The 13,741-nt window shown below is 28.1% G+C and overlaps 1 protein-coding gene across 1 annotated transcript in view; it reads left to right on the top strand.

The window, feature by feature from the left end:
* Window positions 1-4,687, top strand: part of LOC100199769 (histone acetyltransferase type B catalytic subunit) — a 48,062-nt gene extending 43,375 nt beyond the window's left edge. The window contains exons 12-15 of the mRNA XM_065810790.1: window positions 3,870-3,932; window positions 4,063-4,214; window positions 4,294-4,410; window positions 4,506-4,687. Of these exons, the coding sequence (XP_065666862.1) occupies window positions 3,870-3,932; window positions 4,063-4,214; window positions 4,294-4,410; window positions 4,506-4,667 (494 nt within the window). The 3' untranslated portion in view covers window positions 4,668-4,687. The remainder of the gene's footprint in view (window positions 1-3,869; window positions 3,933-4,062; window positions 4,215-4,293; window positions 4,411-4,505) is intronic.
* Window positions 4,688-13,741: the final 9,054 nt, after the last annotated feature.

Genomic DNA, 13,741 nt, shown 5'->3' with positions numbered 1-13,741 from the left:
GCATATCACTGGAGTCGATTATCAAGTGGTCGCCCTTTAAAATGAAAGAAGAGAAATCAAATTGGATGTCCTGGGCTTGGTAGATGGCAGGGGAAAAACTATTGCTCAAGGAATTTCTAAAGTCCTCAATAAATTTCACGTATCAAATATCTATTTGTATCTCAACTGTTGAAGGAGTATGGACAACTGAAAACACAGTTTGATAACGGAATAGATTGATGCAAATGAATTAGTGAAGCACTACGCAATCATTTTTAAATTCAAGGGTATTTAGCTTTTCCAAGTAACATTTCAGTTTTTAATAACATTTCAAACAGAATCTTTGATGATTGACTTGCTTTATCCTGTAATGTGCAAACTAACAAACTCTATACTTGAAAAATTTATTCTCCAAAAAATGTTAACTAATGGGAAGATGGAGAAGTAATGAACTAATAAAGAGTTTAAGAATGAAATTTTAATGATTGATTTCTGCCAAGTTGAAAACCGTAAGAAATTAAGTTCAGTTGAATTAGGAACTAAAGTGATATTGTTGTTATGTGATTCTGCTATGCCTGTTTCATTAGAAGAAAAACTTAGAACTGATTGCAAAAAGTTTTATAATTTCTCTGCATCATATTTGCAAGAAAACTTACCTTTTCATGTCTCACTTTTAAAGTATGCTCAGTTTCTTCATCATCAAGCGTATTGCTCCTGGTGCAACAAGCAAAAAATTAAATTAAAAGTTATTACAGTTATTGAAAAACAACTCTGCTTGGTTTCCCACCTTTAAAAGTTTCTTCAACCAAAGATTCTCTGTGTAATAAATTTAGAGATTAATGGTTATCTTATCAAAATGAAGTTATTCCTGAACACTTTTATATTAATTCACAACTCTCTATTGCTTCTGCCACCCAACAACAAATCTCTAAGTCTAATGCTTTTAATACTTTTTACTCAAATGATATAAACAAACCATCAAAATATAAACAAACCATCAAAATATAAGCGAATTGCCAATATTTAGAGTTAAATAGTTAAAGATATTTATACAAGTTCGACGGTGTTATTTATTTTAATTTCTTGGTTGTATAGATAATATTCTTTGATTGTTTTATTGTTAAAAAAATTTACCATTCCCATTATAATTTTTTATTATTTACTATTTTGTAATTACGTCAGAACGAAAAAGATTATCAAAAATTTATTACATCCTAAATATTTTATGCTTACCTACTGCTAATTCCATGGGTTATATGAGATAATACATAAGCTGTTGTCATGCTATTTAAATTATGATAGTACTTGGTAAAGTTGCTAAAGATGATACATTTTTAGACGCTCAAGAGGAGATGGGCTTTTTATTAAGAAAAGCGCTTTTTTTTAAAAGTTGTTCTCCACAGAGCTTTATTTTGGTATTTCAAGAGCAAAAGTTTTTTCAAAAAATAGTATCGTTAACTTTTTTAGAGATAAGAAAGATTTATTAATGTTTTTTTTTTTTTTTTTATAATTACTTTTTACTTATGTATATTCCTTAAAGATACAATTTTATTTAATTTTTTTGTTATTTTGAGTTTTTTTTAGTTCTATTAAAAAAAGCTTATCTTAAGAAACTGGTTTCCTAAGATGAGATGATTAGGTGTGTTAAAAATAATGCAATTTTTGGTATAAAGAATTTTTTTATGAACTATTCCTTTATATTCTTTAAGAGGAAAGATAAAATAATGATAATCTGCAAAAATAAGTATAAATATTATAATATTTTGGCTTCAAAAAAACAATAGACTGTTAACATACTCAACGTACGCAACCTTTTACTATAAAAAATTAAAAGCATTCAAAAACATGCAAACTATTATAAAGGATCATGTAAAAGCATGCAACGTTATAAGGAAATTGCATTCAAAAGCATGCAATATCAGTAAAAAGCAGCATGTGAAGGCATGCAATTATCATAAGTGTAGGCTAGGAACCCTATATATATATATATATATATATATATATATATATATATATATATATATATATATATATATATATATATATATATATATATATATATATATATATATATATATATATATATATATATATATATATATACAGTATCGGACAAAACAAGTGCAACAAAATAATGCTAATTTAGTTTCTTTATTTAAAAGTGCTGCATTTTTTCAATTTAGAGAAATAACTATGTAACTGTTTAGAGACAAAGTTTTTCAAGTTTTATTCATCACAAAGTTCATTATTTGTACACAAAAAATTAATAAATTAATCAAAAGTATTAAAAAAAGTTGATTTACTTCTGGACAAAACAAGTGCAACTCAACAAAATGTTGACCAAGCTGTATTTAGCTATCAATATTTTGTGGCGAATCCTTTGTTGTTGATCACAGCCTTGCATCTTCGAGGCATAGATTCGATCAGGTGATCAATGAAACTTTGTGAAATCGCTGCCCAGGCCTTTTGGATTTGTTCAAACAGTTGATCCTTATTACGAACACCTTCACGATTAATTCTGCGGTTGACGATCTCCCACAGGTTCTCAATAGGGTTGAGATCCAGAGATTGAGGCGGCCAATCAATCACCGATAGGTGGTTGTCTTGAAACCACTGCTTGACTACTTTTGCAGTGTGTTTCGGATCGTTGTCTTGCTGAAAAACCCATTTTATTGGCATATTCCATTCAGCATGAGGTAACATAACATCTTTCAGGTTATTTTTATACATGAAACGGTCCATTATTCCATTATTTCGATGTATTGGACCTAGACCGTTAGCAGAAAAACACCCCCAGACCATTACATTGCCTCCACCATGCTTCACGGTCTTATGGCAGTAATGTAAATTGAGGCGTTTTCCGGTTGGTCGACATACACTGCAAATGCCATCGCTCCCAATGATGTTGAACTTCGATTCATCGCTGAACAGGACAGTTCGCCATTTCTGCACATTCCAGTCAATATGAGATGTAGCAAACAGGAACACGTCTGATTGTTCGGTCCGATACAGGCAGCTCTAATTGCTTTTGTATCTCGACTGATGATATCCAGGGATCCTTCTTGACAGATCTGACGATCATAGAATCCTCTCTAGAAGTGGTGGAACGGGGTCTTCCACCTTTGTTATCTGCTGCCAACTTCCCCGTAGAACGATATTTGGAACATAGTCTTGATATGGTCCATTTTTTCACGCGATATTTATCACAAATACTTTTTTGTGACATTCCACTTATGTAATCGCCAATAATTTTCTTTCTTAGTTCCAATCCAAGACTGTCGGGAGCCATTTTTGCACTTGAAGTCATACAAATAATAAAAATAAATAATCACGCTTCTCAAGGCTTACCGTGTTACATTTACCTTGTGATGATACAATAATGCTCTGTGGAACACAACGTCTTGGTTAGATGTGGACTGTATTGATGTAATAAAACACTTGTTGTATTTCACTTCTTGTATTGATGTTCTTCGATAAAACACTTTGATAAAACTCACTTCGATAAACTGTCTTGATAATACTGACTGATTGACTTCCATATACTGACTGAATTACATGTCGATTTACATGTCTCTTATATAGTAAAATGAACCTGTTCTGGAAGATTCTAGATGCTTCTTTTCGATGCTTCTGGAAGCTTCTGGATGCTTCTGAATGTTTCTGGATATTTCTGGATGCTACTGGATACTTCCAGCATTTTTCTATTTTTTGATTCCATCTCCCCCCAATCTTTGTTAGTCTTATTTTTGACATCTCTTTTTAAAAAGTTTAAGAAACTGGATAACATTAACTAGATTTAGGATTAATTGAAAACTTTAATCCTGAAACTACATTTTAAATTAGACTCAAATATTGAATAATAAAAGTTAAAGACATTTTAAAATATTTAGTTGAACTTTTACATGCTGTCAATAAACACTATATTTCAAATCCTGATGCAGTCGATATTACAGGTTAGATTTGTTATATTTTTTATCTTCTGTTATTTTGTTGGACAATCAAATAAATTTAAAAAAAAAAAAGATTTATTTTTAATTGTTTAAATTAAAGTAAACTTTTTTCATTATTTTTGATAATTTAAAGTTGAAGACCCATCAGAGGACTTTGTTCGCTGTCGAGATTTTGTCGATTGTCAAAATTGCCTAAAACTTAACAGTTTTTCAAAAGATAAGCTTCTTACTGATTACTCGGATGACATGAGAAAGGATGCATTAGAAAAATTCAAAATAACTAAGGTATTTAAATATTATTTAAAAAAAAAAAAAAATTTTTTAATAAATTTTTTTCATATATAAAATACTATATTTTGTTAAGTCGCAAGCAAGAAGAGTTTATGAAATACTTCGTCTGAGAGTTACTGATATTTCCAACAACGTTATGTATCACCAATATAGATTGTGCGTTAAAAAACGGCTGAATCTTCCATTTCAGGTAGTGATTTGCTTTTTTCTTTGAAAAATTGTTTTCTGTATTATTAACTGCAATTTGTTATCAAAATAAGTATTCCTGAGTATTATTTGCTTCAGAAACAAGCACGTGACATGGAAAAATTGCGGGCGGTTTTGTCTTCTGATGAATATAACTCGGCAATGGTTGGTCAATCTAATGAAGAAAGAATTCAACGCTTAGATGAAGCTTATAAACTATTAGAGGCAGAATATTTTAAAGTTATAGATAGATTAGACTAAATTCGTTTTTCGTCAAGTGATTTATGACCACTTCATTACTACACCCCAACGAAATAATAACTTTTAATTATATACATATTTATGAACAATATAAACGTTTTTCTCTCTTTTAATGTAAAATTTGTCTTAAACAGGGCACAGTGGGGCGCAAAATAAATTTTATAAACTGGCAGATTCAAAAGCATTCGATTTGTTAAAATATCGAAAGTTTTGAAGATAACAGTTAGGGATTTTTTTGAAAATAACAGTTAGAGATCGTTCATAAATTACGCAATGCAAAACTTATTTAAAAAATAAAAGTAAGAGATCATTTTGCTCTTTTGCGCGACGATTTTTACGGGCTATTTATATACTTTAATTCAATTAAAGTTTCAGGGAAAACTTTTGATTTTTTTTGTTTTGTCTATTAGTTAATTTAGCCTTGCGTAATTTATGGATGATCCCTTATGAGATATATTGGTACAAATTAAAAATTTTTAGTTTAAAGTGGATTCAAGAGACCTTAAATGGGTGATATTCCGACCAATTGATTTATTTGGCAATAATTTTAATATTTTCTTTAACATTTATATTGATGCAAAGGTACTTGAGATTAGTTATCGATCATTAAAGTTTTTTTAAAAAAATTAAATTTTGAATTTAGTTATAATTGTAGGGCCAAAATACGATTAATATCGTAAATATCTTTTCACTTTTTTAAGGTGGAGCTAAAAAGCTGATATACGATTACACGTTTTGCACAAGTCTCTTGGGGATCGTCCATAAATTACGCAACGAAAAATATATTTTAAAAACAGAAGTAGGAGATATTAGACTCCTTTACGCGGCGATTTTCATTAAACTTAATGGGTTATTTTGTTTTTTTATTTGAATTCAGACTGCGAGGGAAAACTTGATATTTTTTGTTTTGTTTATTGTGAAGGTTTGCGTTACGTAATTTATGGACGATCCCTTATATGATATGAAAGCTTTTCATATATACGAGCTAAATGTTTTCAATGCTCTTTCTTTCATAAATCATGGTGGCCACAGCTCTAAAGTTTTTTTAAATCTCTAAAAAGTTAAAAATACGATCAAATCTTCTCTTAACATGACAGTTTAATGTTAAAAATGGTTTTTCTGTTCTGCAAAACTAAATTAAAAAAAAGGGCATTGGGTTGCAAAAAGTCGTTTCAGCAAATTCACGTCATTTAACACAAAAAATGACATTATCGACCCCTGTCCAAACCACACAAGCGTGGAAACACGGACGTTAAATCTTTATGTATAATAAAATCCCCTTTTTTTTTTCAAAATTTTGTAGTTTTGTAAAAAAAAAATCCTCTATACTAGATTCAAAAATTTCCAAAAAAATCTACCTATACAATTCATACATTTTTGCTGAAGATGATTTGTTACAACCATTTATCAAAGACCGTATAGAACCAACAACTATTGTATATCAATATCAAGGTGGTATTGTTGTATACAACAATCGCACTCTGAAGCATATTTAACGTCATCTGCATGTCAACCTGTCAAGTATTAAAAGTTTACTCAAGTATAGATAGTAATAATAAAGAAACGACATTACTAATCTTAAATCTCCTTAAGTATTTTCTCCCGAAACTGTGCAATCTTATCCAACGGGGTAAGATTGCGCAATTATATATACAACCGTTATTTGAACAACCGTGGTGCAAATAAGGCAAAAAAAACTATTCGCAAATAACAGCGAAAGCTTAAAAATAAATTTCCTACACTAGATTCCATTGTTACATAGTTTTTTTTTTAAACATATGTTTGCAAAATGTGGATAAGGCAATTTATCATGACTGTGAAAACACAGATTTGATTTCTCATATACGAATATTTAACAATAAATATTCTTTTAAATTTAATTTTATAGGATGAATACTTACTGCTTTTAATGTTATTAACTTTTCATTAAAAATAAATAAACATTAAAAATGGAGGCTTTCATATAACTGCAGTAGTGACAAGAACAAAAATATATAAATGAAAGAAACATAGATTATCTTAATTATGTTTCTTTACCGATTCACCTGTAAATAGAAAATATTCGTAATTTTCAATCTCTTGTCAGTGCATAGTTAAATTGTTTAGTTTTTCTAAATAATCAACAAGTCAAACTATATCAATACTCTTATAGAAAAATTAAGAAAATTTTACAAAATGTCTTAAAAAAATAAATACACTCGTGGCTATTCATTTAAAGTTGGATTTTATTGAAAACATAAACAATCAAAACCCAATGTGTTTAATACGTAATTAAACACTATCAAATGAGGCAACGTAAGGTGACTATACGTACGCGTATGTCGCGTACTGTAAGCGTTTGAAGGTAGTTTTGCGCGTTTGGGGTTGGTACGCGTTTAAATATTAAAAAAAGCAAATAAAATTCTTTCAAAAAATATAATTTGAAAGACTTTTAATAAATGAATTTTCTAAAATATAGTTAAAAAACAAAATGAATAAAATCTCAATAAACTTAACTATAAAACACGAAACTAAATGAATTAAATTACCGTAAACATTTGAAAAAAAAGTTTTTTAAATTCCCATTAGAGAAGAAAAAAATTACTTCGAAAGATTTTTCAACTTCATCAAAGAAAATGCGTTCGTTTAACACAAATTGTAATGTCTTTTTTCCATAATTATTGTAAATTAATAAGAAGTTTGCAATTAATAAGAAGCTCATAAAAATAAGTGTTCATAAAAAAGTAATTTAGGGTTTTTATAACTATTTATACATCAAATTCAAAAAATGAATAGTAAGAAGAGAAGGTTAAACACATTTAATGATAATTTAAAGGAAATGTTTCCTTTCTTAACGCAGATCAAAGTTGAGCTCCTCAAATGTACAATTTGTCAAAGCCTATTTGACATAGTCGTAATCGTGGACGATCTGCAATTGAAGATCATTGCAAATCTATCAAACACAAAATGGCGTTGGATGCTATTATATTGTCAAACAAAATCACAAAGTCGATGAAGAGTCAAAGCTTTGGTCAAAATGAAAAAATATTAGCCATTCAAGAAGGAACAGTTGCATTGTACACAGTCAAACACAACGATAGCTTTAGAAGTGCTGATTGTACATTAAAGCTAATTAAGAAATTTTATAATCCAAGATTTGCTTGTGCGCGTACAAAATGTTAAGCAATAATTGTAAACGTGTTCAAGAAAATAACTAAGAAAATGCATTATTAAAAGCATCATATGAGTCAATTCTTTCTGATGCATCAAACCACAAGGACGTTAAAATGTATCCAATTTTGGCTCGTTATTTTGATGTTAAAGAGGAAGTGCAAATTCAGCTGATTAACATGGACTGTGTAAATAGAAAAGCATCAGATATTTTATCAGAAGTTATCTTTAAATGCATTAGCGCTAACAATATTTCTTCAAAGGTTTTGGCTATTTCTGCAGACAACACCAATAATAATTTCGGAGGTTTAAACAAAAAGTTAATCGTTAAGCTAAACCGTAAAATCATTGGTATCGGTTGCAATACTCATATTTTATTAAACGCAATAAACACTGCATGTGGTTGTTTATCTATTGATGTGGAAATAAATATTCCTCAAATTTATTTATTTTTTTACCGTTTTACTGTTCGAGTTTCTTCACACCGGCCTCATCGCAGAAAATTTCTGCCATGAGGCCGGTGTGGAATATCAAAAATTGCTAGGATTCTCAAAAGTTCATTGGTTGGCCTTACTTCCAGCTATCGAAAGCGTGCCTAAGTTATATCAGCCACTTAGATCATACTTTTTAAGCTTAGAAAATTGTCCGAAACTTTTATTTGACTTTTTCAATAACGAAATGGGTAAAATAGTATTTTTTTTTATTCACAGTCAAGCCAATGTTTTTTATAACACGGTGATATTTCTGCTGCTGAAGTTGCCGTAGTATTAAAGAATTTGAAAAACCAGATATAATCTAGAAAAGAAGAAATATTTCTACCTTCATGGTAAAACAATATTTGCAAGTTACCGAAGAAAGTAGTCATTATTTGAAAAACCAATTTCTGAAAGAAGTACACCAGGAATAATAAAATCATCAAAAAAAAAAAAAACAATTGTATGAGGCGTTTCTGAAAAAAAAAACTTATGAAAATGAATTAAGGTATAAAAAATATAAGAGTCACTTTGAATCAATTATAAAGCTTTCAAAGAAATTATACTATTCAAATAAAATAATAAAATTTAAAGGCGATACTCAAAAAACGTGGCAAGTCATCAAAGAAGTAATTGGAAAAAAAACACTTAAGCTAATGGTCTTCCAAAAAAACTAAACTATCATCATCAAGGTATTACTAAAGAATCTATAATTGCTAAAACATTTAATGAGGTGTTTGTCGATGCAGGTTTAAATTTAGCATCAAAATTAAAACACAGTGAGTTTAACAAGGAGAAATACTTGACTCCTAGCAATTCAATTATGGAAAATGCCGAGTTAACTGAAAAAGAATTATTAAATGCTGTGAGTTCATTAAAATTAAACAAAGCACAAGGATTTGATAATGTTAGTCGTAATGTTGTAGTTAAATATATTTTCTATATTAAAATAGCTCTTTTGCATATATTTAATCTTTCGTTTAAACAAGGAGTCTTTCCAAAAAAACTTAAAATTGCAAGGGTAATACCAGTTTTTAAGTCTGGAGATGAAACTAATATTTTTAACTATAAACCCATTTCCATTCTTCCATGCTTCTCAAAAATACTAGAACGCATTATGTATAACAAATTATACTCATTTTTAGAAAAAAATAATATTCTCTATAACAAACAATTTGGCTTCAAAACAGAGCACTCTACTGATCATGCAATTCTTCATCTCATTCAGATTATTTTTCAAGGTTTTGACAAAAACAAGTTCACTTTAGGTGTTTTCATAGATCTTAGTAAAGCGTTCGACACTGTTGATCATAGTATTTTAATTAAAAAACTACGGAATCAAAAATATAAAGATAGCTTGGTTTAAAAGCTACTTATCTAATAGAAAACAATATATTTCATTCGGGAATGAAAAAAACTAACAATATGTCAATTACTTGCGGCGTTCCTCAAGGATCTATATTAAGACCACTTTTATTTTTAATCTATATTAATGATTTAAGCAAAGCTTCTAATATTCTAGATTCTATTTTATTTGTTGATGACACAAATTTATTTTATTTTCACAGTGATATAACAACATTATTTAAAACGGTCAACATTGAACTTCTAAAACTAACCGAATGGTTAAATATGAATAAACTTACAATTAATTTAACTAAAACTAATTATACTATTTTTCATCGCCTCCATAAAAAAGATAAAATCCCTCTTGCACTTCCAAAACTTATTATTGGAGAATACATCGTAAAAAGAGAACGTTCAATGAAATTTCTAGGTGTAATTCTAGATGAAAACATAAATTGGAAAGACCACATAAACATGATTGAAAATAAAATTTTTAAAAATATCGGATTACTCTATAAAGCAAAACCATACTTAGATCAATCATGTTTGAAATACTTATATTACTCATTTATTCATTCCTATCTGAATTATGCAAACATTGCCTGGTGCAGCACCAATAAGTCAAAGACAAAAAAGCTAATTAGCAAACAAAAATATGCAATTAGATTATTATCAAATGCACACCGCTTCTCACATTCTGGACCATTGTTCAACAATCTAGAAATATCAAACTTGTACCAAATAAATATATATCATCTGCTAATTTTTATGTATAAAACTAATAATAATACAATACCAAATATCTTCAAATCATTATTTAATAAAATTTAACACAAATACATGACTAAATATTCAAGTAACAGCTTTGTACAACCCAAAACTATATATGAGTCAACCAAGTTCTCAATAACTATTAGAGGACCTAATGTATGGAATAAGATAATTAGTAATGATATTAAAACACTTACAACTCTTGAACAGTTTAAACAAAAGCTAAAACTATTACTTTTAAATAATGAAAAAACAGAAAATTTTTTTTAAATCTATCTTTAAAAATGTTATATTTGAAAATTATTTATTAGTGCATGTTTGTTTGTCTGAAAAGGTCATAAGTATTTAATTATATACATTATATTCAATTATATTATGAAAAAGTATGTATGTGTGTGTGTGTGTATATATATATATATATATATATATATATATATATATATATATATATATATATATATATATATATATATATATATATATATATATATATATATATATATATATATATATATATATATATATATATATATATATATATATATATATATATATATATATATATATATATATATATATATATATATATATATATATATATATATATATATATATGTATATATGCGTGTATATGTGTATGGGTGTGTATATGTGTGTATGTGTGTGTATATGTATATATGTGCGTGTGTATGTGTATATATACATATATGTATATGTGTATATATATATATGTATCTATATATTTATATATTTAAATACATACATATATATGAGTTTATGAATATATATATATATATATATATATATATATATATATAAATATATATATATATAGTGTCTTCTGATTATAAATTAATCTTTATGTTTTCATTTTTCATGTTTTCTTTTTATGCTGTTGGTTTTGGTTTTCTTGAATGATTTATTAAAATTTTACTTTAATGAATAACTTTGAAATTTGAATATATATAGCATTACATGACCGTAAGTTAATCTTGATGTTATTGAGAAAAAACTACTTCTTTAACTTGTATTAAAAACAACTTTGAAAGACTTTAACTATTTTGCATTTTATAGTAACTTCTTTGAAACATTTTTCTTTTTTCTCTCATTTTTAATTTTTAATTTTAGTTACAATGTATTTATATAAATGTCTAGAAAAAACAAAGGACTTGGTGATAAGGCAAATCTGTCTTCTTCTCGTCCTTGCCATTTTTATATATATTATAAAACACGGAACTTGTAAATATTTGTACGGCTAAATAAAAGGAGAAAAAAAAAAAAAAAGAAGTAGACATTTTTTACAGTTTCTGTCTAGAGTATATAGATGATCGGACGCGTCACTTTAATCAGGTTGAAGTTTTTAAGTGGTCTTTACTTAACTGTAAAGTTGAATGGATTGAAATTATTAAATCTATAACTTTTTTGAAAAAATCAATAAAAATCACTTTCGATGACAATGAATTGTTCGACTAAATTCGGAGAACTAGTTTGTATTGCACAAAGGAAAAGTTTTCTTCTTAGAACTCACAGTCTGTTGAATGTGACAAGCCGCTTTATGTTTGCCTTGTACAAACACTTCCGTAGAGCGATTGTTTTCGATTGCCAATGATATTTTGACGGAAGGGAAATCCAAACTTACAATGAAACTTTGGCAGCTATTTTGTTCGTTAAATTTAATTTAAGAAAATATAGCTGCTCAGAATTTGCAGAAAAAATTGAATTCTTATGAAAAATAATTTGTGATTTAAAAATGCAAATATTGTTTAATAATTTTTCCATAATTTTGTTTCTTGACATGCGATTTTAAAATAAATAAACGAGCTTTTTGTAAAACCCATTTGAACTAGGGCTGTAGGCAGGGCGGGAGCAAGGGGGCACGTGCTCCCTTGCGTTTTGTCCTGTTTAGCTACTAAAAAAATTGAAATTAAACATGTATTCAAAAATTGTCAATGCAACACAAAAAAAGGCAAGGCGAAACTGTCTTGAAATATAAAAAAGCGCCTGGTATTTTTCAATTATGGTCACCTTAGCAACGAAACCAAGTAGATTGCGAGAATATATGTCTACAAAACATCTAAATTTATAAGAACAAACTAATTGAATATTTTTGAGAACTACCTAAAAATATTCCTAAATCAATAAATAGTAGTTGCATTATTAAAAAAAAAAAAAATGCAACAAATAAGGATGAATTACTTGCCTCTTAACGCATAATGTAAATAGTTGCAAAAAGTGGTAAAAGTTATAACATTACTGTAAAATTTGTAATACGTTTAATAAAAAATTTATCACATCAGTCATGCATCAAAGTATACCTCAATTTTTCATTTTGTTAGAACATAAGTATCTGATAAACATATTGCTGAGGCTTTACATTGGGATAATGGCAGAAAGCCTCATTAAAAAACTATTGGTAGAAAGAATGAGCTCTGTAATAATTGTCGCATTATGATTATGGTATAACTTATGCAACAGTATAGTACAAGACTCTTACTCTCTGTTGTCTTTTACTGTTAAGTTTATTAAATACAATATTATTTAAAATGGGTCTTATACTGTTTGACTAACTCTTTAAAGTAAGTTGCTTTTTTTTTTATTAAAAAAATAATAATTTAAAAAAGTTTAGTTAAAACAAGCAGAGTGCCTCAAAGAAAAAAGTAAATTTTTCAGTTTAGCAGGGAATAATGTGTTTGATAATCTCTAATATAGCATATTTATTTGAGCACTTGCTCACTTTTTTTGCTTATCTAAATCGATACGACTTTTTTAAAAAAAGGAGAAGAAAGCGAAGAATAATGAATAAAAAGATTGCTGCCCCAAACCAAACCCTCAGTCGATGTAGCAGCACTCCACTGCAAGTCAGGCTATTTGTCAATTGATGAATGTACTGAAACCCCTGGCAGCAGGCTATTTCTATAAGGTCTAATAAAGTAGCTGATATGAATCACTTTCAGTATATAGCTGACATTAAAGCAACTAATATTTTTTATAATGAGGCAAGTCAAGAAAATAATGCATAATTGTTTGATATAAAACTAAGTCAGATTTCAGCATAACTTAAAATATAAATTTGTTCTTTGAAAATCTAACAAGCAGAAAATTTAATGTTGATCAGAGCCCACTTCACTTTGTTATTCACAGTAAGAAAACTTGCAACTATATTACTAGAGATCAAGGTTTGACACATAATGTATGAATCTTATGACTGGATTCAGAATCGGACAATTGACAATAAACTGAACATTGACAATAAATCTCAACTCTGAATATTGACAATAAATTAATACAGGATTAGGATAAATAATCAGTTGCCACTCTGTAAGCGTTTACTGC

This window comes from Hydra vulgaris, chromosome 11 (assembly GCF_038396675.1).
Source record: "Hydra vulgaris chromosome 11, alternate assembly HydraT2T_AEP".
NCBI classification, from domain to species: domain Eukaryota; kingdom Metazoa; phylum Cnidaria; class Hydrozoa; order Anthoathecata; family Hydridae; genus Hydra; species Hydra vulgaris.
The sequence above is the reverse complement of the archived record's forward strand: the minus strand, read 5'-3'. Positions and strand labels throughout refer to the sequence as shown.